Source organism: Festucalex cinctus, chromosome 4 (genome assembly GCF_051991245.1).
Source record: "Festucalex cinctus isolate MCC-2025b chromosome 4, RoL_Fcin_1.0, whole genome shotgun sequence".
Lineage (NCBI taxonomy): Eukaryota > Metazoa > Chordata > Actinopteri > Syngnathiformes > Syngnathidae > Festucalex > Festucalex cinctus.
Window position 1 is genome coordinate 21,078,425 of NC_135414.1, and position 25,039 is coordinate 21,103,463.

The window sequence follows — 25,039 nt, forward strand, 5'->3', positions numbered from 1 at the left end:
GCGACACTTGTGAGGAATAAGCGGTCAAGAAAATGGATGGATGGATGGAAATAAAAATATCATTCATAAATTGTTCTGAGAATATTTTCACACAAACGGAAGAGAAAAAAGAATTTTATGATTAAAATGGTTTATATTTTATTTCATTAAAACAATATATTTTCTTTTCTTTTTTATTTTATTTTCATCAGAGGGAGGAGGTGTGCAGCTGGACAGGATCACCCCCTCAAAACAGGCTAATTTCAGCAAGGTTGAAAAAATTCAGGGGTAAATGTGCTGTAATTCTAGATTCTTAGGGTATTTTGACAAACATATCAGAGACGTCTGTTGACCAATTCTCTTCAACACTCTGATCAGTGGGTCTATACTCACACATCACTGTATGAAGAACATTATTAAGACATCTGTGAACTGTTTTAAAGTGTGAAAAATGCATACGATAATATGTCTCCTACTCTCCTTTAAAGGTAACATGGTTCTGTCTGGTTATAACACTGGGTTGCATGTTTGCGACAAACCTGCCCCCGTGGCGCCTGGCTGTGTTGAGACACGCTGCTGGCCTCGAGCGATACGAAAGGACAGCAAACAACAAAAAGTGTACAAGACAACACGAGCAAACGCAACACTCGGAAATGCTTCAACACTGCCTGCGGCCAAGCAAAACTAGATGGAAAAATACATAAATAAATAAAAATAACCCCTTGAGATGCATGATCTCTTTTCCGAGGGCGTCCCAGACATGTAATACAGTTGTTGCGTTACATCATATGTGCAGACAAACAAAGAACTTTTTTTTTAATTTAATCATTAAAATGCTTCACAACGTTTTGGATTTCAATATCAATATAGTTATAATAACACTGTACCTAATTGAAATATACATTATTATTTCTGAAGTTTGTCTTAACCGCTTGTGTTGTTTTCCTTCTGGTTGCAAAGGAGGCATCAATTGGAATGGAGACATTTTTTGATTAAAAAAATAAATAAATAAAAAAAAAGTGGCATTTTAAAGACATTTGATGGCGGACTTATTGTTTTTAGTGTCATTTTTAAGGCTAATTAAAGAGGGAAATCATATTATAAAGCTATATGGACACCCTGGTAATGGTGGTGTGGAACGTGTGTGCATGTGTAAGTGTGCATGTGTGTGTAGGCCCACGGTAATCACCACAGGGGGTGGGTGGGGGCAACATAGTTGTCATGTAACAAGCCCAGCCTGACAGCTTAATTACCAACGCAGCTAAAGATTTATAGGTTTATCAATCAGTGCTCCGGGGCACTGCCTTTGCCCTGGGGGAACGACAGGCGGGGGTATTACCGTGAACCCATTGGCCCATCATGTGACCCAGACGTGCCTCAGCCCTGTCCTGGTCACGCCGGGGTACGGTCCTGAAGCCTCCAAACAAATGTAAAAGCACATTATTTGCCTCTCAGGTTGTATACATGCAACAATAACACACAAAGCCAACATATGGACCTTTCATGTTGTGAGACTATTGCCCAGCATCTGAGGTTTTTTTTTCCTTTAGTTTTTTTCCTGCTACCAGAAATTCAACCCATCTGGAGGCAATTATCTTATTCTGAAATTAAGAGAGTGTCCGCGGGTGTGCATGTGTGTAACCAGGTGGCACAAACACTCCCAGTCTTTGCTCAGAGTGGTGCCCGTAGTCCTGCTTGCAAAGTCATCTTAGGGAAATGCTGTCCCCATGTGGAGACTACGAGGAATAACAGAGCGGGGTTAGCTGAGGAAGGGGATGACAGGTACCTGAAAGAGCCTCCTCCGGGGTCGTTGAGTTTGTTTTTTTGATTGCCGGAGATCTGGACAGCCAAGCCCACCGGACTCCTCCCTGCCTGGAAGGTACCCACCTTCCCCATTGTGCCTGTTTAGAGGAGAAGGCGAAAAAACACTGAAAAATTATTTTTTGCAACCACTGTCATTTTATTTTAAATAAAATACAGTACTTTTATTGTATTGTACTTGTATTATTTTTGTCAGATTGAAGTGGCTCAACAACTGTGGTGTATCAAAACATGAATTGAAAGTTGGTTTGTCTTTTTCTTTGTATTTTCTTTTATTTAATTAATAAAAGAATAGAACAAATGTATTTTTGATTCACAGCCGTGTCACATAATACAAAAAGTGCTGAAATTGTGACTAGCTGATAAAATAAAATACATGCATTAAAAAAAATCTAAATAAAATAGTGAGTGAAGGACCTGCAAAGCTGTGTCATCTCATATAAATGTTCTTGAAATCATGATCAGACCAGCTACATAGTGTAGTGTATGCATATCAAATACTGTATATTGTTTTATTCATTTAATTGTTGATTTTGTTTATTTTCAGATTGAAAAGTAAGGGGTATAATAATGCACAGCTAAGGCATAGCAACAGGGTGAGTTAAGCTATTCATGTGTTGTTTTTGTCCCCTCAAGGTTTACATCTCCCATATTATTGGTTGGTCAGTCTGTTACACTCTCCATGTTGGTGCAGGCTTGCCTTACGTGACAACACAACACTAGAACCAGTGCTCTTCACACTTTCAAGCCGCAATACCTCCGAGACACTTTTTTTTTTTCCCTTTCCTCCTCCTTCCCAGCGAGGCACAAGGACTGCCAGAGTGAATTCAAACTTGATCTTAACAGGCATGTTCCTCGCCGAAGGGCACAGAAAAAGTATTTTTAGAACGAACCCCGCATTCCAATTTGCGGGCATAAAACGACCTACAGATTCTTTCACTGCAGGCCATCTTTTACGTGGTAGATCAAATTTGTATGCACCCCTGATTACACACACACGCACACACGCACGCACATACAAATGCGAAAAATAGGTAAACATGTGCGCTTGTTACACATAGCACCTGAGAGAACTCTGCTATATCTCTTTGGAGAGCGTTGGGGCGATATTAGTGGGCTTATATGGGAAGAGTGTGTGTGAATCAGTGTGAGTAAGCAGAGGCTTTATAAGCAGACAGACGGAGGAGGGAAGGAAAAAAAAAAAAAAAAAGAAAAGCACCTGTTCTCTCGCTATGCTTCCCGCCCGTTACACATCCCGCAAGCCCACCGAGAGGACGCTTCACTAATGGCTAAATGGCCCGTTTAGCCTCCTTTACCGCGGCGTCGGGTCAACTTTGAGTCACAACACAAGAATGCAAAAAACAGACTGCCGGGGCTTTGAAAACATTTGAGACAAGTTTGATAAGCGAAGCAGATGTTTCACCTTGAGCTCTCATGGACTGCGTGATCATCACAGGCATCCGGACTTGTCCACCCATGGGGCCTGTGGTTTTCATACCCTGAGAGGAGACAGTGGGGATAAGTGTTACACTCAGTTTGCTTCAAAGGGTCAAAAACTAGAGCTACAGTTACAAAGTGGGGTCATAAATTACAGTGGAACCTCTGAAGTTGCAAGTTTCTTCATTTGACCAAAACTGTCGAGGATAATACACCGCTGACAAAAAGTTCGGAAAATTAGGGTTTGGGGTGAAATTTTAGGTTGAACCTAAAATGCACTCACTCATATAAAATGAATGTGATGGCTAATATGTATAATGCTACTTATTATAACTTATTCTTGTAGGTCATTTGCTTGGTTGGTTGGTTGGTTGGTTAGTTGGTTGGTTGGTTGGTTGGTTGGTTGGTTGGTTGGTTGGTTCAGTTGTTTGTTTGGTTGGTTGGTTGTTTGGTTGGTTGGTTGTTCAGTGGTTGGTTGTCAGGTTGGTGGGTTGTAGGGGTGGGGAAAAAATCGATATCGCAATATATTGTTGCGCTCTCTGTTGCAATAAATTATCGATACACTGACAGTAGATATTGATGTCATGTGTCCAGTTGTGCAGTGTTATGTTATAAATGTTTACGCACTTTAATTTGTCTCACTTTACAATGTTTACAGTTAAAAGACTAAGAGGCAGTGAGGCACAATGCGGAACTTTGTAAATTGTACAGGTTTTGGCATTAAATAAATGCATAATTAGACATTTTCCTTTTTATGGGAATTTGTTTGGCTTTTTCAGTCCCATATCGTGATATATTTCTATTTTTTTTTGACAATATTTCACAAATCGTAGATATCGTGTATCGTGGTATTATCGATATCGTGAGTCAAATATCGTCACAGTATCGAATCGTGGTTTACCCGTATCGTCCCACCCCTAGTGGGTTGGTTGTTTGGTTGGCTGGTGGGATAGATGGCTGGTTGGTCAGTGGTTGTATGGTAGGTCGGTTGGTTGGTTGGTTGGTTGGTCAGCAGTTGTCTCGGTTAACTGTTTGGCTGACCGGCTTACCGGACGACTGGTCAGTCAGCTGGTTTTCTGGCTAGGTGACTGTTTAATTGTCTGGTTGGTTGGTTGGTTGGTTGGTTGGTTGGTTGGTTGTTTGGTATGTATTTAGCGGCTTGTCAGGTTGGTTTTTACGTCCTGGAAAGTTTGGATTTAAGGTGGGTGTGCAGATTGAGGATTTGTGTATAAATGACCTATATTGGCGTGCATCTCCAGATAAGATGACAAGAAACCAAGATGGCAGTTAAAAAAAAAAACGAACAAGGAGGAGGAAGGCAGGCAGGCATTTGGGGGTTGGGTTTTGCAGTGGCGGGCTGTTAAGAGACACTTCCTTCCCATGTAGTACCACGGGTCAGGCCTCAGGCTCAGCCATCCATTCCTGACTCCTGAGCACTTTGCTTCTCGCTGCAATTTTTTTTTCGCCTTGTTTTCCATTCTCTGACACGTACTATATTACTGTTCAAAGGGTGAAAGGGGAAACAAAAAAACAAAAAACAAACAAACAAGACGACGAAGCAAAGGCCATTTTTTCCCAGAGATGCACCGTGGGCAAGGAATTCATTCAGCACAGATAGAAAAACACCTCAGGTCAGCCGGCGACACACTTAGAAGAGCAAAAACAACAACTCAGGTACAAAGTTTGGCAATACAAGTAATGCTACTTTACTTTCACTTGTGTTTAAGTTTTAAATCATATATCCTTTTGTACTTTAAAAACATTAGTGCACCTACAGAATGTTTAATGTTTGATTTAAATCTTAAATCTTTCGTTTTTTCTTTTGTAACTGTCGTAGTACAGCATAAAGAATGTGGTTAAGTGAATAAAATGTAGAATGAAAATTATCTAAGGCATATAGGTATTTTTATTGTATGTTTCATTGCTAAAGAGCGACATAGAACTTGACTTGCAACTCTTTGAAAGGATTCCTTCTACAGGTTGAAAAATCCATCATTATTTTGGTGGGTAATTTGGAACGTTATGTAGCAAAATTGTGGGTTTTTTTTTTTCATTTTTTATGTTATTTATTTATTTATTTATTTAATTGAGTTATTTTATTATTTGATATATATATATATATATATATATATATATATATATATATATATATATATATATATATATATATATATATATGTGTGTGTGTGTGTGTGTGTGTGTGTGTGTGTGTGTGTGTGTGTGTGTGTGTGTGTATAGCAGCAGCATTTATGTTCACAGTTAATTAAGTAATTGAGAAAAGCATTGCTTGTACATTTATTGGAAGGTTTCCACTAAGAAAAAAAAAACACTGCCTTGGTGAAGATTCTAGAGAGGCAGAAGTATTTTGTTTTCCCCCTCTAAAGCATTTTAGTAAAACAATAACTAAAGTTAAGTAAAATCTCTCTTGTGCCCTGTGCGGACCGAACTGACTCCAAGCCAAGTGCCTGAGAAATGTATCCCCATAGAAATGTGCGAAGGAGAGAAAGTGAGCGCAATTTTTTGGCCTCATTCAACCAACCGTTGGAGTGCCACAGGGGGTTATTTGCTATGTTTTGTGCGAAAGCTTATGTTGTGTATTTGTGTTGGTGTTGTGTGTGTGTGCGTGTGTCTGAGAGATAGAGAGAGAGACAGACTGTATGACAGAGACAGAGAGAGAGAGAGAGAGAGAGAGAGAGAGAGAGAGAGAGAGAGAGAGAGAGAGAGAGAGAGAGAGAGAGAGAGAGAGAGAGAGAGAGAGAGAGAGAGAGAGAGAGAGAGAGAGAGAGAGACCAGAGGCATGTTCTGGACATGGACTGCGGCCGCCACATTGCTTTAAAAATTGACCCGGGGCTGACCTAGTTACCTCGCTTCACCCTTCGCCGCTTAATGGAGGGAGGGAGGAAGATGAGCGAGTGATTCCGGAGAAGATACAGCCCAAGTGTGTGTGTCGGTGTGTGCAGAGATGGTAAAATTGGAGAAAGACAGAAGAGAAGCCCCTGGCTGTGCCTGGACCAGACCAGTCTGACCTCACTTGGCCGCCGCCCGCCCTTGCACCCCAACATTTCCAATTGCATAATGAGCACATACACTACCTCATTCTCTCAGTCACACACACAGACACACACACAGATCCATGCTAATGCAATACAGCTGTGGGTTGAATGAAGTTTACAACTTTGCCGGTTCACTTCGCTCAACACTGCAGGTGCTAAAAGCTTCAACTGCAACTTGGACACAGTCGATGAAAACTGGCCGCAATGCACTTTTGCACCAGTAGAGGCGTAATAGCCATCTCAATGGCTAAAGACTACATTTTAGGAGCCTTGTCAGGAGTTCTACACCACCATAACATTAGGTGGTTTCCGCATTCATGTTCACCTATTGACTTGCATTTAGAATGTATATTATGCTTACAGTTTTTTTTTTGTTTTTTTTTCATAAAAACAACTTACTTTTTTTGCAGAACTTTCTTTAAATTTGTAAACAAAGTTCTTTAATTCAGGGGTGTCCAAACTTTTTCATTTGAGGGCCACATACAGAAAATCAGAAGGACGCAAGGGCCACACAATGTTATGAAGAGAAATTGTGTTTAGTCCTAAAAATTGTACAAATAATTTATTTGTGCTTTTGCATATTTAGAAAAATGCTACAGTATATAAACCAATTTATTTGTAATATTGCAGTTGGGTTATTATAGTTTTGGAATTTTTCATTTTAGTTACGGTAGTTTTTATTAGTTTTCAGGGTGGTTCTGTTAGTTTTTTATGTGTTTAGTTCTTTAAAAAATGCTTAGTTTTAGTTTAGTTTGTTAGTTTCACTATTAGTATTAGTTTGTTTGTTTTTTTGTTTTTTTTTGTTATTTAAATGTGTATTATTTGTGCGCAATATTTAAAAAACACCATGGGAGCAACGTCATCTGAAGGTGCTTTTCTATTGGCTGCTGCTAGATGACGTCACTTCTGTGTGACATACTTTCAAACGTCATTATTCCGGTTTATATCAAAATAAATCGCCTAAAAATCCCATTTCAAATCATCCCCAAAGGCTCATGCATTAAATTAATTACCAAAGACTAAAACGAAGGACATGTTTGCTATAATTATAGTTAGTTTTCGTTAGTTTTGTAAACATAAAATGTATTTTCAGTTAGTTTTCGTTTTTTAAAAAGCATTTTCGTTTTTATTTTATTTCGGTTACAATATTGCTTTTTTTATTTTAGTTTTAGTTTTTTCATTAGTTTTAGTGAACTAAAATAACCTTTAATGGCACCTGTTTTTCAGTACCCTCCCTTCTTACTTTGACCATCGCCAAACATTTTCGTTTTGTTTATTTTATTTCAACTGAGTCAAATGCCATTTTTAGTATATGTCACGGGCCACTGAAAAATGGACGGCGGGCCGCAAATAGTCCCTGGGCCGTAGTTTGGACACCTCTGTTTTAATTGATCTAATAAAAATCATTTGAAAAATGTGGGAAAAAAAAAAAAAGTGAATTCATTTTTTAAAACAACACTTTAAAAACCAACACACATTAAAATTATTTAACCTAGCGGTTCTTGCCAGAGATTCTACCGAAACATAACACTGCCTAATTTTCACATTCAACACAATTTTGAATGTTACTTATGTACACTTATGTTTCGCCTGAATGTACATACCGCGGCGGCTGCATGACCCATCGTCCCATGGGGCAGCGTGTTAGCCCCCGTGGTGGCCCCGATGCTGTTCAGGGGACGTACGTGGACGACCGGCCCGCTTACGATGGGCACTGCTGGTTTGATGCCCTGCTGTGGTGGCTGGGTCAGGGACTGCTGACTATTTAGCAAAGACAGCCGCAGGGCCGGGAGGCTTTTCTGTGGGTGGACAAGAGTAAAAGAGATTTAAGTACACAAAACAAAACCATCAAAACGGGGAGAAATTTCCCTGCAATCTGTGTCCACATACACACTCACACACAAGTATTTCCAGGCAAAATTTTGGACGCCAGCAACTTAACATTGCATGACAACATGTGTTTGTAGCCGGATCGGGTGCTCGGCTGCCTTGATGTGACGCTCATCATGCTTGGCTGGAGAAACCTGTTGGCGACTGGCAGGCACGGCTGCCGGGCCCACTGTCACACACAGTCAGAAATCAGGCCAGAGGCCTGTGTGCGTGTGTGTGTGTCAGGTTTCGCCATTAGTAGCCTTAGCGTAAAGGGAATGCTACTTCAGGGGGGTTAAGGAAAAGAGGAACCAGGGTGGCAGGCGATTAAAGCTGGTACTCAATCTGAGGGTCGCAAAATAAATAATAAAAAATAAAATAAATAATAAAAAATAATAATCGTATCATATCGTATATAATATATATATATATATATATCAATTAATTGTGATGTGAAATGGTTAATTCCAAACAAAGGACTTTTTATATACTCTGTAATGTAGTGCAGAATCAGTAAGAAATGATAGTTGGGGTCTCACCTTAAGAAAGGGCACCAGGTAAGGCTGCGGTGACGACTTGAGCTCCGTCTGCAGCCGGCTAGTGAACTCCTCCGGCTCAATCTTAGCATCCTAGATTTTTTTTTTTTTAAATCATACACATATGAACAAAAAAAAAATACAAAGAAGCAGACTTCAATGAGACATACAAAGTGATGTCAACCTAGGAGACCTTAAACAACACTCATCCTGACACTCCAGGCAGGCACTGCTCATTATTTATCAAATATTGTAAAAAAAAAAAAAGGAGGGAAGAAATAAGGGGTTTTATGGCACCACCTACAGTCAAGAAGTGCTTAGTGCATAAAGCTCAGTGACAAAGCCCTGTCACAAATAGCAAAAAACTGAGTAATTGGCTCAGTTTAAATATATTACAATTGATTTGATTCTGAAAAAAATGAAAAACGCACATGTACATGCAGTAAAGAATTTCTCTAACAATTTGATTGAACATTTAAGTGCAATACATTTTAATAGAATCATTAAAGTAGTTTTTTTCTCTCTTCAAGTGAAAATAAAAATATTTATTAGGAGGACTTACTGGAGAGCCAAGTTTTTTTTAAATGGTACTAAACACTGGTTTAAACTATTAATGTCAAAAATTATTAACGTATCAATTAAGTTATAGATCGTTTTTGGGGGTTTTTCTCTCTAATTGCAGCAGGACTTTGTCTGTCCCTATTACTATACGACTTTCCTAATTAGACAGGACTTTGCCGTGATCGTGTGGCATCTAAGGGCAAAAAGTGGACCTTTTCAGCAAAAACTTCGGGACAGGTTCCACAGGAAAAAAAAAGTGAACATCAATTTGTAAATAGTAAGGCGTGAACATGTGGGATACTACTGTATCTTATCTCATTCTCACCAGCAGATCTTGCACCAGAGCTTTGACGTTCTTGGAGGTTTCGGGCGATGGGGAATTGTGTGATGCTAGCTTGATGAGTGTGGCTAGGAAGTTTTTACACTTCTTCACATTCTCCTGCATTTCCTGTCAGGAGAAAAACAACAGAGATAATAATTACGATTTGAAGGGCGACAAACAATGATAAGACACTCATAAAGTATCAGCTTTAATAAATGTTACATAACTTGTCTAAGTGTAATACAACTGTAGATTATATGCAACTTACAGTGGGTTTTAATCAGTACCTCTATTGCCAATAATTAGACTTTCTTGCCAAATAAACATACAATCCGGATTACCGTAAATATTACGCTAGGTTATGCTATGTTGTTTTATGTGTAATGTTTGTTGTAATATTTTATAGCTATGCTGTGATATATTATGCTAATGTAATGCTATGCTATGCTCCGTTATGCTACGCTAGTTTTGCTATGTTGTATTTTTATACTATGTAATGCTATGCTATACTATTCTGCATATCTTTTGCTATATTTGCAATGTTGTCATGTTATGCTTATGCTATGAAATTCTGTTATGCAATGCTATGTTGTAGTATTTTATCTTTTGCAGTTGTGTTATGCTGCATCTTGCCATGCCACACATCTGTTTGTCTTCCATGTGTGTGTGTGGTGTGTACTTAAACATGTCCTTGGGTTGGCTTTCCTCGTGTGAATGTACGAATGCAAACGTGCGTGGGCATGTGTGAGACCCTTTGTCTGCAGCCAGCTGCGAGAGGGGTTTGGGGAGGGGGGGGTGCTTGTGACACAGCCAGCCTGCTGGCAGCTGACAGCACTCACACCAGAGAGACAGAAAGAGAGAAAGCGAAAGCAAGAGTGCTGCAAAAAGTGGGCTTAAAAAAAAAGGAATGAAATGAGGAATATATTACTTAATTAAAGCAAAATTACTTACCAATATTACAAGAAAATAGAATTACCGGTATACCATGATTTTTTTTTCAAGCAAAATGTACTCTAGTACTAGTAACTAGTAATAAAATCTCAAAAATAAGAAAAAAAAGAAAAGAAAAAATATTTGAAGCAAGTGGATTCTCTTAGACAAAATTGCAAAAGCAGTTGAAGAAAAAAAGCATAATTTGCCTTGATTTAATATATTAAACATTGGTTTTATTTTATGGTTCTGCAGTGAGAGAACCTGCGATACGACGGGAGCGCCAGAGGCCACGGCGATGCCCGTCGTCTGCGGGGGTTGCGAGGCGGCCTGGGCCGGCGGCGCCTGGGGTGTCGAAACCGAGGGGGTCTGCTGCGGAGCCGTCACCGCCACGACCGGCGCCACGGGGCCCTTCTGCAAAGAGACGCGAGAGGGGAGATAAATAGGACGTGACGCCTGGCTCGCAGCAAGGCCACAGAGAAGAGGAGGCGGGCGCCGCAGCACTCCTGTCACATCTGGTGCTGCGACTTCTTGGACATCACTTAACACAGTGGTTCTCAAAACCCAGGTCCATAAGCCGCAACTTGGGGGCCCAGAAATTATTTGCGATAAATTATTGTGCTATATATCATTTTTAAAAAAGTGCATTCAGTGATCCGCACATATTCAAATTCCTGATTTTTGGGAGGAACCTATCCGCTATTCTGAAAAACTGTATAAAAAAAAATCACTTATTTGATGGTTTGGTGGTCAGGCCAAAGCCATGTCTAATGTAAAAAGATTGCTTTGGTGCCATCTGGTGGCATCTTGATGCAAAACATTTATGTTGAAACTTAATTTAGTCAGGCTATACATAGCCATGTCTAGTAGAAAATAAGTGCTTTGCCACCATTTTGGGGCATTTATTAGCATTATAAACCAAAAGGTCGATCAAGGGTATCAACAGCAGTTGATAACAGAAACATTGTGACAGTGAGCTGTGAAGAAACACCCAAAGACAACAGTCAGTGACATTACTGCCAACCTCCACTGGGCTGGGCTAAATGTATCACAATCCACAGTTTGAAAAGGGATTTTAAGAGAAGAAATATAAGAGCCATGTTAATTTTTTTGGTATAAATATAAAGAGAGTTTTCTCACTGGGCGCAATGCGGGACAGGAGGTAACGAAGGAAGAAGTAGAGGAAGAAGAAGAAGAAGAGGAGGTGGTGGTCTGGAGGGCAGGGCTGGAAGGAGCAGGAGAGGGAGAAGGTGCAACCTTGGCCGGGGTCAGAGTGCACTGCCGGGTGGTCTGAGAGGTCGCTGGAGACTGGCAGAAGCAGAAGGAGAGAAAAGGGTAGAAAGAGAAGAAGCATCAAGATATATATAAGAATATAAAGTCAACCTTAACTGTGATTTGTTTACTATTTGCTGAAACTAGCTAAACTTTAAAAAGGATATGGAACATTAGCAGGAACACAATTTTTCATGTCCATTTTTTTTTTTTAAATTCAATTTCTTATTTTGGCAACTTGGGGCAGAGGCATTGCCACCGCTACATAGCGCAAAGATGACAGGGAGACCTGTAATGAATACAATCAGACTTTCTTGGCCGTGTCATATTTTCACAGCCACTTGTTGCCAAGCAACCGATTCTTCTACTTTTACACATTAATCCTACAATCAAGTCTCAACTCTATATTACATATAACAGAAGCATATGTGAATCTACTGCAAGTGCACACAAATAGGGACTGTGAAGAAGTAGGATAGTGAGGGAGGAGGGAGTTTTTTTCCCCTCCGCTAAAAGTTTAGCAGGATCCAAAAGAGCCCGGGGAAGTTTGCATGAGTGGAGTTGATGTTGGGGGTTTGGTGGTGCCACAGGGTGCATCCCACCGCCAGCGACGCCACCCTGTCGCCGCGTCTCGCTCCTTCTATCTCAGTGTTGAGCCTTTTAAAATAATCAAGCAGCAGGCTGATGAATGATTGAGGAGGTTAAGGATGGAAGGAAGGAAGGAAGATTGTGACGCCTTCCTCTTCTCCCCTCGGGTGTCGCGGGAAGACTGACAGGCCCGACAGCTCTGGGAATAAACACCATACCCTTTTATTCCCATCGCCCACCCCCCGCACTAAACTCACTCATGCTTTTCCTGGCAAGAGGAGCACAAGGCGGCCTGCTAATTTGTCACCACTGTGGCACTGTGCAAGGGGAGGGAGGAGATAAACAACAATCAAAATGTAACATTTGAAATAATTTAATTAGTAATTATTTCGAATATTGTTTGCACAGTTCAGGGAAAAATCACCTGTATTTCTATTTAAAATCACTTCATTAATTGATAGTGTATTGTTTTCTAAATATTTTCAAATATGCTAAAGTAAATGTAAAGCCTATTGATATTATGCAACAATATTGTTAAATAATGTCTGAATTTCCTTTTTATTGATTTATATATTGATTGATATCAAAACGTTATTCAAATTTGAATAGGCACTGTCGCTGGGATATGAATTTAGCATAATAAAAAACATTTATAAATAATGTGATAACGGAATATGGATGAGTGGTACAGAGAATAGATGGATGGTTATTTAAATTTAAATTATTTTTTGTGATTTGGTGGTGTCATGTAGCTAAATAACATAAAGTACATCAGCCCCATTAGCATCATCATCATCATTATTATTATTATAAATATCATGATGTTTATGTTACATTATCTACTTGTAGTAGGGTATGTACAGCATTGTACACAGTTCCAACCATGAGTGAAACGGTAAAATGCTGCCCTCCAGTGTCAATCACGTGTTCTTACAACTATCGTTTGCAAGTGTTACAATACAAAAAAAAAACAAAAAAAAACAGGTTTTATCATATGTTAAAACTTAAATCATCTTTTGACAAGGCAAGTAATCTCTCACTGGCCTGTTTCATGCCTCTAACTGAATTGACTGAGCAAAATGCACTAATGATCCGAATAAGACATTTGGCATCGTGGCCACTAAATGATTGATTGTAAAATGAAACAATGAGAAATAAAAAGGAGTTACAACATTATATAAAACGTTCACCACTAAATTTTATGGTGTGTCTTGCTTATTCTGAGTTTAGACAGGCTTTAGTGAGGTTAATATTGCTACAGTTAATACTTGTGGGTTCATTTAAATACACATACTATTTTGCCAATATTAAACTGTCTGCTTTTCAATGAATGATGTCTCCACAGGTGATAAGTAAATCGCCATTAATAATTCAGTGGCCTGCCCTAGAATCCACTTTTTAATCACCGCCTATTCTACACATAAAATAATATTAATGGCTATTAATTTGCTAAAATTATAACCCAATTAGAGAGCGGAAGTGTGATGTGTCCAGAGTAATGAACTGGCAGCCGCATATACTGTATTGACAGAAAATCCCAATTTAGCAACAACTATAATCTTATACTGGAACAATGTTCATCCACATGAAATAACATCACTAAAATCCATCCTATGGCCATCATTAAACTTTTAATAACTAGACAGGGCAAGCAATGTTTTGAAGTAGTTTTGATTAGGGGTGCGCCGATCGATCGGCCGGCCGATTTATCGGACCCGATTTCTTTAATTTTGGAAGATCGGTGATCGGCCGATACCTTAAAAATAAAACAATCTTTTCCACCAATCTCATCTCCCTCCTCAGAGGTCTGGAAAAGACAGCCACTCTCCTCTTCTGCTGAGATGACTAATAGGATTTTCATTTTTATTTGCGAGAACTACTTCATGTGCAAATAAAACAACCCATTTGTATTATTTTGCCAATATTGTTCAATGTTTTCCAAAAAAACAAGATTGGAACACTGAAGGTATATGCTGCTTGTAATGGGAAAAAAAAATCGGTATCGACAAAAATCGGGATCGGCAGGTCGGACTTTTTAAAAGATCGGGGATCGGTGATCGGGCGGAAAATTGTGATCGGTGCACCCCTAGTTTTGACCTTTAAAAGTAAAATAAAAAAAATCCACCATACACTACTTTTTCCTCATCATAAGTGTCACTCAAGTGCCGAAAAAAAATCCATGAAAAGTCAAAAACTCAAAGAAAAAGCCAAATCAAGCCCGGAGATAATCCTTGATGCTTGCTGAACTGGGTTCTTGAATTATTTGACATCTACGACAGGGTTTCAAAATCCATCTGCAACTTTACCGGCCTATTTTTCAAAAAAAAAAAAAAAGTTGGTGGCATTTTGAATTGTCAGGACGTCCGCTTTATAAAGTAAAAGCAATCCACGTGCACAAATTTTAATTTTTTGATGCTCACTTTTAAGGTACACTGAGATGCCCATCCTTCAAGACAGTGGTCTTACTTTAGGAACATGATTTGCAAAAAAATAAATAAATAAATAAAAATGCACAAAAATACAATACTGATCGTGAAGCAGACAAACATGATATGAATTTGTTGTGACTTCTGCCTTTTCGTTGGCCTTTTGTTTTTTTTAATGTGTTTTTGTTGTGATTTGACCCCACACGTTTCACAGTTAATTTGAAATTTTAACACATCATTTGAACATTGTGTATTTCCTTTGAATACATTTCAGAATGTCCATTTTTTTTCCCCAAAAACATCTCTAAAATGTTTGTAGTGGTCCACGTTACCTGGGGAGTGCTGACTCTGAAGGACGTGCCCGTAGTGGGAGTGGCGGGTCGCGGAGAGATGTTATTCTGGGCCTGGACCTGACCCTGAGCCTGCGCTTGAGCCTGCGCCTGTGCCTGAGCTTGAGCCAAAGCCTGCTGAGGAACCAACACCAACTGGCCCAGCTCGGTCCGGACAAGCACCATGCCTGAGGAAGCAAGCGGATATTAATTAGACAAAATTGTGGGGGGTACAGAAAGAAGCTGGAGAGGTGGCGAAGGGTGGGAGGGAACCAGTAGTCAGTATGCATTCACAAACATACTAGATCAGATTTTTATACTGAGGAAATCCAAAAATTCGGTAGAAAATGTGAAATTAGTGGCAGACAGTATTGTGGGCTGTGCTATAGTTTGAGGCTTGGTTCAAGTCAATTACATTTCAGTGCATTGTGATTCATAAAAGGGAATAAAATAAATTAAAATAAAATAACCAAAATGTTAAACTTCCCATGATACAGTAGCTGCTTTAATTTCAAAGAAAAGCAAAAAGTGCAAAAAAATTCCCAGGGTCAACAGCATCTCTTACAAGGTTAACTGGAAATGTTCATTACAGTTGTTGTTTTTGTTGTTGTTGTTTTTGTAACAACAGGCGTCCTAGCTAGTGAAATGCTTTTGGCCCTGTCATACTCATACTTGAATATTAGACTATATCGAAAAATGTGCAGTGCAGTGCAGTTCCAAGCCAACTTCCAGCAGCATTTAAACTGACTCTCACATTACAAGTGTTGTACAGGTTTTTATAATGTAATTACATATCAATGTTGTCCAGTGGAAACTTCCTATGTCCAAATATGTTCAAATTATTATTATTATTTTTTTCACACACAAATCAATACTAATGGTGCATCCCCACTTGGTCAGATTTTTTTACGCAATATTAACTAATTTAAAGTAGTGAAAACAGTTTGAAAAAAACACATTTCCGCTCATGAATGCAACTTCGGTTTGAGAAGTGTTTCAGTCTGCATGTGAGTCAAGTTTGTGTATACAGAGATTGTTCCCAGTCAAATTTGACCCATGAAATTTATTCACCAGTGTGTGTTAAATCAAGGAAAACTGTGGCACTGCTGGGAATCTTGAAACTGTGAAATTGTGAACGTATACATGCCATAAATGTGTCGATTGTTTATGGGACATTGGTCACGGTATTCAAGAGGGCGCTTGAAACAGCATAAAAATGATCATACAGTGCATATGCAAACATAACAAAAGGAACAGAAGTTATGCAGAGTTCAAATGGTGCCTGCACCTGCAGAAACAAGTACCTGCAATTCATGTATCAAATAAAAATATGCTTTACCTTTTGTGAGGAATATTGATTGAGGCTTATCCATCAATTTAATAACGATAGAGAAAGGTTGTTAGTGCATATTGAAAAGATATGTCGTATGTGTGTATGGGAAATGAACAATATCTAAGATACAGGAATGAAGTATTTGTATTTCCCACTACTACAAAAATATAGTGTCACTGTCTATGTTGGGACATTGGGGAAGAGGGGGTGAGCCTTACCAGACGGGATGGTGAACCCGGGTGGCAGCTGGATGGTGGTCTGCTGCTGGGGCGGTCTGACAATGAGCTGAGGTGCAACGATCCTCTGAGTTGCGGCCAGACCAGGCCGTGTCGTGGTCTGCGTGGTTGGCGAGGCTGCGGCTGGGGCGGCTGGGGCAGCGGGGATGGCAGGAATGGCAGGGGAGGCGGGGATGGCAGGTATGGCAGAGGCGGCGGCGATGGTGGGCCGGACCGTGCTGATCGTAGTGGTCACCGATGTGGCCTGGCCACCGACGCAGCTTGTTGTAACTAGGGCGGCCGCTATGGTTGTGGTGGTTGTGGTTGTAGTAGTGGTTGTGGTTAAAGGGTGAGTTACTGTGGTGGTGCTGATGGTGGGTGTTGTTGTCACGGCAACGGAGGAAACAGTGTTTATGACAGAGCTTGTGGTGACACTTTTGGACTGACATTCGCTGGGAGCCCCTGAAGGGTCCGAGGCGGTTTTAGTGTGATTCTCCTGTGCAGGTGGTGAGGAGGAGGATGGGGAGGCAGATGGGGGCGAGGTGACAGGAGGCGTCTGAGCACCTTGCGGGGCCAACGCCGACACACTGGTCCCGTTCTGGGCTATGCTGGCCACGATGTGACTGGGGAGTCTGTGCAAGGCGATGGTGGGGGTGCCCCGGTCCAGGGCGATGGCCGACTGACCCGCAGGTAGACTGGCGTTGGCGAGGGTGAACGTCGACGTATTGATGGCTGAGGCGCTCACCGGCCGGGGGTCCGCGGGGCTGCCGCAGGCGTCGTCGGTCCCCGCCGCGGGGCTGCTGCCGCTGCCGTTCCCTCGGGCGGTCACGGCGGCACCGTTCAAACTCTTAATCCGAGCCGAGGCGCTCCGTCGCGGGGTAATGAGGCGTCGTTTCGAAACGTCCGTGTGGGGCTCACCTGAGTCCGGGGAAGCCTTCGCGGTGGCGGCGGTGCTGATGCTGCTGGCCGGCGGCGGGGAAGTTGACAAGCCGGACGCGGGTAGTGTTGTGATGGATGCTCCATGTGATTGAGCGCCGCTGTTGCTGGCGGCAGCGGCGGTGGCTGCAGGGGTTTCAGCGGAGGAAAGGGTGCTGCCTTGGGAAGGAGATGTGACAGTTTTTTCCGTGGAATTTAAATCCTGGCGCATGTCTGTTTTATTACGGCGCCCTTGTTGTTGTTGATCTAGTGTTGTGGAGCCCACCGGAGCTGGTAGCGTTTTCCCCAAGTGATGGTTAGCGGGAGCAACTGAGCCCGCGGCTCGGCTCTCGTCGGTTTTGCCCGCCGAGTTGCTCTGGCCGGAGAGCTGAGACTCCAGAGAGCCCACCAAGTCGCTCACAGCCTTCTCATCCACCTCGGAAAAGAGCATATCTTCCAGGGGGTCGGAGGGGCCCGCCATCTCTGATCTCCGATTGCTGTCTTTTTCTTTTTACTGTGCGCATGCGTGTTACTAGGCATTGTGGGAATGAGTCTGACGTCATTAGACTTTCTTTTTTTTCAAGAGCGAGGCGAAATCGTCGTATTTTCTCTTTCCTTTTCAGTTCTTAATTTGTAAATACAGTCGAACGATGTACATTGTCACGTACAGGATGTTTTTACGAGTCAATAATAATATTCGAAAGTATATATCGTAGCAAATGTTATATTTCTGAATTTGCGAGCAGACAACATGGGGGCAGGGCGAAGGGATCCCGTGGAAACTCGCGATAAAACAAAAATGGAAACGTCTTGATTCTTGCCTGCTTATTTCTTCATATGGCCTCTTCGTAATAGTCTTGAAATACAACCAAAGTTATCATTAATGTGTGCAAATTAATTACGTCGTAAAGAAAACAGAGAGGAAGCGGTGGGTGTAACTTCGGCAGCCGCGCCAGCCTGGCCTCCCACAATCCTTTGCGGTGGTTGAAAATAACTATCACGGCCATGTCGTGTCGTAGAAATCAATTTGGACACGGACGAGAGAAACTCACTTCCTAACTTACTTTCTCCGGCTAACTCGTGTTGAAATCGCAGTCTTGAGCTTCGTAATTTTAACGCCTCTATTGAGAGAGAAGCATTTAAAAGCCAAACGGGTGCGCTAGAGATTAAAAGCGGCGAAAATGAGCGGAGGAGGAACGCCGTATATCGGTAGCAAAATTAGCCTCATCTCCAAGGCCGAGATTCGCTATGAAGGAATTTTATACACCATAGACACTGAAAATTCCACCGTAGCTCTCGCCAAAGGTAAGCCCGGTCATGAAGCGGATGTGTTGTGTTTCTAAAACTCACCTAAGCAACCGATTTTGGTGACTTTCGTGAGCAATGATGACAGCGGGGTTTTTTTTCGTAGTTTAGCCAGCGAGCTAACGTGTGCCCTTTGTTTACGTTGTGTTGGTGCTAGCTTGTGTTAGCTAATTCAAAAATGAGTTTGTTAAACTTTTCAGACACATTAAAATATCTATTTAACAATTTTGGAAGGAATCGCACTTAAACAATGTTGGCCATATATAAATGCTGGATAGCCTTAAATCTTTTCCTGCTTTATGATGTCATTTATATGCGAATCTCATGCAACATTGCAACCACCGTTATGTGATTTGACAATGCTCCTTTCTCCAAACAGTTCGCTCATTTGGAACTGAGGACAGGCCCACCGAAAGGCCCATACCCCCTCGGGATGAGGTGTTTGAGTACATCATCTTCAGGGGAAGCGACATTAAGGACTTGACTGTATGCGAGCCTCCTAAAGCTACCAGCAGCCTCCCTCAAGACCCAGCCATCGTTCAGGTGAATCGTTTTTGACAGCATACATTCATTGGGAGAAACAGGTGGTCGCAATCAAGTTGATAATTACACACAGACTCTGGCGAATGGTTTGCGTTCCACATTTTGAGTCTGAAGTAACTGAGTGCTGAGTACGAGAGCCTGTCGGACTTGGTCACGTAATTTTATGGCCCGAGTTCGACATTTTGAAAACAATTGGATGCAGTTTTGCTGATCAACTGCTAATTTAATATTCTACTTGCACATGAAACAGTAAATGCTGCCCGGTGTTGGAGTCACTCGGAATGAATGATGTCCTTGCGCTGTTTGTCGGGAAGATGGAGTTCTGACTCCATCGAATTCCAAACACATCTTCATTTACAATTGCAATGGCAGATTACCATGCTACGTTTGTGCTGCAGAAGCTCCTGAGCGTGCTTTTACAGCTAAATCTTTTGATTCTCACTTTCAGCAGCAAGTAGAGGTGGTGAACAGTACAGTCAATCGACGCATACTTGCGGTTCGGCACCCCGTGGATTGGCATATTCAGATTATTTTTCCTTCAAATTTCTTTTTTTTTTTTTTTTTTTCCCCATGCATTTCAATGGCCGTCGTCTTTATAGAATACATGTTCTTAAATCCACTGCTTATAATAACAAGGACAATTAAGACAATGTTTTAGTTAAGAGTTAGTGTTTGCATGACTGTTGGCGCAGGTTTCTTGACGGGAAACTTTTTAAAAGTCAATAAGAAAAAGACTGGCTCTCGTTTCAGTTAATCTCTCTGTCTGCCCTTCATGTATTGAAAATGCAATTCTGTCAAACATTGTTTTGACATGTGAGAAAAGTGTCTCTGGTTTTTATTTTGAAGTCATCACTTCATGGCAAATAAAAAAAAATCGTGTAGAACTTAGAAGAATTCGAATGTTAAAGGCCATCATGCATAAAAAATTTATTGTCAGTCGCTTCACTTATTACATTGCACCAAAAGTTGTGGTGAGCCTAAAATAATGGCGGTGTATTAAACTTCGCGGACCACCCGGCCACATGTTTGACCTTGGGCTTAAAACATCTTTTTTTTTTCTTTTTTTTTTTCTTTTTTTTGGGGGGGGTAAGTCTTATGTGGGAAAAAAAGCTTACCTTGGAATATTTTGCTGTGTAATGAATCAGTGTTTGAAATGACTGACAAAAGAAATCAGTTAGTGCTTTCTTGCATGTTTTTGCACATGAACATTCTTCTCTTATTTAAGCAAAGCACATACTAAATCGCAAAGAATTGTTAAACAGTCAAAGGTTCTGCCTATAATTCATATCTTGGTTCTAAGAGTTAAGAGACCAAAATAGAAGTGATTTCATTCATTATGCATGTCTCTGCCCCGAAAGATGATGTGCTCGAATGGCCCTTTCCTGTCCTAGGTTCTAAAAGAACAAACGAAAAATAACTCAATTGAGCCAATAATCCACGTGAATTAGAGTTCAAGTGTTCTATTTACCAATGTTGGCATTTGTGGTTGCAGTCCTCCCTTGGATCGAGCAGCAGCAGCGCGGCGGGCCCGTCGGCGTCATTCCAGTCTGCCGCGCCGTACGCGCCCTTTAGCAGGGCCCCTGTGCAAACCTATGGACAGTTTGGTGGCACACCCATGGGCGCGCCGCAATTTGGTGCACCCGGAGGTAAGATGATGTTAAGTGACGTTGAAATTGTCATGACTGGTTTCAGATTTTGATGTGCGCTTATAGTCTGGGGGGGAACAACATAGTTTTAAGATTCTTCTTCTTGACAAAATCAATTATTTATTTTTTTTAAGTCATACTTACGGGTGAAATGTTCGTCCACAGCCTTTAAAACTGGCGATTTGTGTAATTTACCGCTACACATGTAGGCATTTTGCAGCCAAATGCGGAGATACGTTTCTTGGGAGTACCGAGATGCGCCCCCCCCCTCCTCGCCTCGGTTCGGCCTTCCCTTCCCCCCACATACACTCAACCTGATAACCGGTGTTGTTGAACGGCTGCGGCAAGATAATCCTGACGTTTAACACCCACATTGGACCGATCCGTCTTTGAAGGCCTTGAAAAACTTTTATCTTGTTGTTTGCACAGGACGCGCCAGTCCTCAGCTGGACTCGCTTGCAAAGAGCTCCGTCCTAGATCAGGCCACGCAGGCCCCCTCCTCAACCATCCCGGCGCAAGCGCTCGGACAAAGGAGTCAAGCGGCAGCCCCGGCGCCTCGACCCGTCGGCAACCAAAAGCCCCCGGACCTCCTAGAGCAGAGAAAGGGTGATAATCAAACTCTCTCGACTACACTTGGGCTTGAGTTCTTATTTGGTTGTCTCGAGTATGTGAACGTGGATTTTTTTTCCATGTGGTTTAGCCCCTGAAATGGTGAAAGTGAGTCATGGGGATCATGAGCGTACCGCTGTTGAAAACAGGGACCCCAACAGACGTCAAGGAGGTTTGTAGTTTGCATCTTATGTAAGCAAATGCACTAAATCTTTTTTTAATCACGACTTTATGCTCGACCCCGTGTTGTAGTTACAACCTCATAATGGAGATCGGACGATATGGAAAAATTGTGATCTTTTTTTTTTTTTTTTTTTTTCCCATATTGACAAGTCCTCATTTCCGTACTTACCTGCCTTGTGTACCTGTATGTCAATTGAAACGCGCACTGTACATTTGTATTGACAGGTCAGTGCTACCTGTCTGCAGGCACCCAACCGGTGCGTCGCGGAAGAGGGCGGGGCAGCCGCAGCCGGGGCAAAGTGAACGTGCGCCGGGATGGTATGATGAAGTTCGAGGAGGACTTTGACTTTGAGACGGCCAACGCTCAGTTCCACAAGGACGACATCGACAAGGAGCTGCAGAACAAGCTCAAGCTCAAAGGTGATGGACACATTATGCTTAGTTATCATTTACGTTTTAACTGTTTGTTATGTTTAATCCATAGATGACAAGGTGGAAAAGACGCCAAATGGCGAGGAAGCCGACCCCGAACATCCAAGTGCGGAGGCGTCGGTTGAGGAAGAGGAGGCGACCGTACCTCCCTGTTACTACGACAAGACCAAGTCCTTCTTCGACAACCTGTCCTGCAACGATTCCAAGTATTTACGATATTGCTGTCATTGTTAGAATAAAATGGAACAGCTAAGGTTCAGCACAAAAATTAAAACGACGCTTTTCCACCTACAATTTTCTTGGCGCCATCCGTGACGGGGGAGGGGCTTAGCGTGGGCCGCCAGGCTAATAGAGCACTGGGGGAAATCTTGCAGAATAGTTTATATAATGAGGGTATTGTGTAATATTACAAAACTGGATTTGTAATGGTTAAAAAAAAAAAAAAAAAAACGTATGATGAGTAGTAAGGTAAGAAAAAAAGTATTTTATTTTATCAGTGTGATATGCCCAAAAATGTTGAGAATTTTATAATTCATAGTTAAAAAAAAATAAAAAAAAGTTATTTATAAGTCTATAACCATGATAGGGTTGTAATTTTTTCCAATCATTTATTTTTAATTTTTTAATATTGCCTGAAATTTTTGTGCGTTCACAATATGTGACTTCAGAGGTTTTAACACCAAAAAATGTATATGCTCAAGTAGGGCTGCTCGATTTATGAAGAAATATTAATCACGATTATTTTGGTAAAAATTTAAATCACGATTATGTCGATCTTTTTTTTTTTGGGTCCAAAACCAGAACATGTTTAAATGTAAAAAATGTTAAGACAAATAAAATTCTTTGAAACACTATAATTATGCAAGTTCCTTTTGGATGAAACTGAATTTAGTAGTTATTTTAAAATTTAAAAAACTCAAAACAACTCAAAATTTCTATTAATCTATTTTTACGATTATTGCTGTTTTTTGTAAATTAATATTAATCTATGATTGATTATGCTGATTTTTGTAATTGTGGAGTGTAATAATTAAAATTGTAATTGGGTTTACATTTTGCTTCATACACTCATGCTATACCCTTTTTTGTGTTTTTTTAGTAAATCGCATGATGGAGGATTCACAAGGTACGGAGTCGCATGTTTAGCAGCTTTTCGCTCGATCGGTCATCCACGAAATGGCTGACGGTGCTTGTGCGTTTTGCGTGGCAGAGAGCGCAGGTCGACCTGGGCGGAAGAGCGGCGGATGAACGCAGAGACATTCGGCATCCCGCTGAGGCACCATCGCGGCCGAGGGGGGTACCGTGGCGGCAGAGGCTACATGGCGCCCCGCGGGGGGCGGGGCCGGCCAGCCGGCCGGGGCTCCTTCGGCCAGCCTCGAGGGGCGCCGCCCGGCTTCCGAGGCGGCTTCCGGGGAGGACGAGGAGGCCGCGAGTTCTCCGATTTTGAATATACGGTAAATATCTACAAACAGTTTTATTTGACGTTATTACTGTAGGAGAGTAGTTTTTCCAAGTTGTTTGATTTGGCTGTCATTGTCTGTTTCAGAAGGACAACAAGGTGGCGGCGTAGTCCCGCCCACTTGGACGACGACCAATCGTAGCTCTTTCAAAACATGTTCTTGGGTCCCGACATTTGCCAGGAAAGAAGAAGACGCAGCAGCGTGTCACCTTTTCGTTTTTCTTCTCCTTTGATCTTGATTAATTACGAGTGGTGTAAATAAGCGGAGTTGGTCAGCGAGCTGACTGTGCTTAGATAGCTTTATTTTTTTCTTCTTCTTCTTTTGTTTCATTTTGAACGGGACATTGTGTGGCGACAGCCTGAAGGAAACCAAATTTGAGCGCATCCGGCATGATGAAATGTGTGTCGAGAAGTCCACTATTAACTGTTTTTTTCTCCTCCGAGAGCGCTTTCAGTAGTTAGCCAGCAGCCAAAAAGTTTGCATTCTTCTCCCCGGTCAGCCACTTTCCCTCACAATGGCATCCCCAGTATCTTTCTGTGAAGCTTTTTGTTTAGTTTTCTCTCAAACAAAAAGGGACAGCAACTGGATATGTGACATGAATGATTAGTATATTTTCATTATTTTGGCTCCACTTTGTATTTAGGGCGTGCCTTCAATGTAGGTTGGGTGGATGGGCGGGGATTTTTCTACAGCTCTCCCTTTAATGTTGATGCTTTCTGGCAGATGTATTGATTTTTAAAAAAAAGCACTAGGAGGTGATGAACTTGTTGCAAATGGTGAAATAATAAATACGTGGAAAATAATAAATAAATGGCAAACAGACCATTATGTATATGTATAGGTTAATGTTGCACACGTGAGCCCGACACTGCATGATGACCGAGCCGTCGATTTGAAACCAGCCCGAGACGGATGGGAAAATTATATCTAGAGAACCATCTGCAACTGTTTAGTTTTCGTAAGTTTGTTACTTCTTCCGAGCTTCTGGAACATTTTGAAAACCAAGGAATTGTTGTTTTCCTCCTTGAAAGTATCAGTAAAAATTGAGTTTTTACATTTAGAAAAATAAAGAGTTCAAAAGAGCATAATACTCATGTCCCTTGTTTTATTTAAGTTTAAACAAAGTAATGATTTTTTCGAAGTTCTCATTGTCGATAATCTAGCAATTTTTTATTATTTTTTAGAATAATGGTAAAATCGTAATATAATATGGCAAATAAGTCTCTAATAAACATGGAAGTTTATGATACTTTATTTTAGTAAAAATAAAATGCA

At 41.2% G+C, this 25,039-nt stretch overlaps 2 protein-coding genes across 6 annotated transcripts in view; one reads left to right on the forward strand and one right to left on the reverse strand.

Moving 5' to 3' along the window:
• The window catches only part of LOC144017768 (transcription initiation factor TFIID subunit 4), a 74,159-nt gene extending 55,025 nt beyond the window's left edge, over nucleotides 1-19,134 (reverse strand). The window contains exons 1-9 of one of the 4 annotated variants that reach the window (XM_077519664.1): nucleotides 16,675-19,132; nucleotides 15,127-15,311; nucleotides 11,649-11,816; nucleotides 10,773-10,922; nucleotides 9,582-9,704; nucleotides 8,699-8,788; nucleotides 7,895-8,089; nucleotides 3,224-3,299; nucleotides 1,766-1,880 (exon numbers count right to left, since the gene is read on the reverse strand). In XM_077519664.1, coding sequence (XP_077375790.1) covers nucleotides 1,766-1,880; nucleotides 3,224-3,299; nucleotides 7,895-8,089; nucleotides 8,699-8,788; nucleotides 9,582-9,704; nucleotides 10,773-10,922; nucleotides 11,649-11,816; nucleotides 15,127-15,311; nucleotides 16,675-18,067 — 2,495 coding nt within the window. In that variant the 5' untranslated portion in view covers nucleotides 18,068-19,132. Of the gene's footprint in view, nucleotides 1-1,765; nucleotides 1,881-3,223; nucleotides 3,300-7,894; nucleotides 8,090-8,698; nucleotides 8,789-9,581; nucleotides 9,705-10,772; nucleotides 10,923-11,648; nucleotides 11,817-15,126; nucleotides 15,312-16,674 lie in introns of all 4 variants that reach the window. The other 3 variants (XM_077519663.1, XM_077519666.1, XM_077519665.1) reach the window with 3 other exon arrangements.
• lsm14ab (LSM14A mRNA processing body assembly factor b) lies at nucleotides 18,156-24,852 on the forward strand. Of its 2 annotated transcripts, none has more exons than XM_077519668.1 (10): nucleotides 18,156-18,891; nucleotides 19,271-19,434; nucleotides 20,927-21,080; nucleotides 21,510-21,686; nucleotides 21,781-21,861; nucleotides 22,119-22,292; nucleotides 22,357-22,510; nucleotides 23,404-23,430; nucleotides 23,515-23,758; nucleotides 23,851-24,852. In XM_077519668.1, the coding sequence occupies exons 1-10, from the start codon at nucleotides 18,768-18,770 to the stop codon at nucleotides 23,872-23,874; spliced, it is 1,323 nt and encodes a 440-aa protein (XP_077375794.1). In that variant the 5' UTR covers nucleotides 18,156-18,767; the 3' UTR covers nucleotides 23,875-24,852. The 2 variants fall into 2 exon arrangements, with proteins under 2 accessions (XP_077375794.1, XP_077375793.1); XM_077519667.1 differs by having other exon boundaries at nucleotides 18,157-18,891; nucleotides 22,098-22,292.
• Nucleotides 24,853-25,039: the final 187 nt, after the last annotated feature.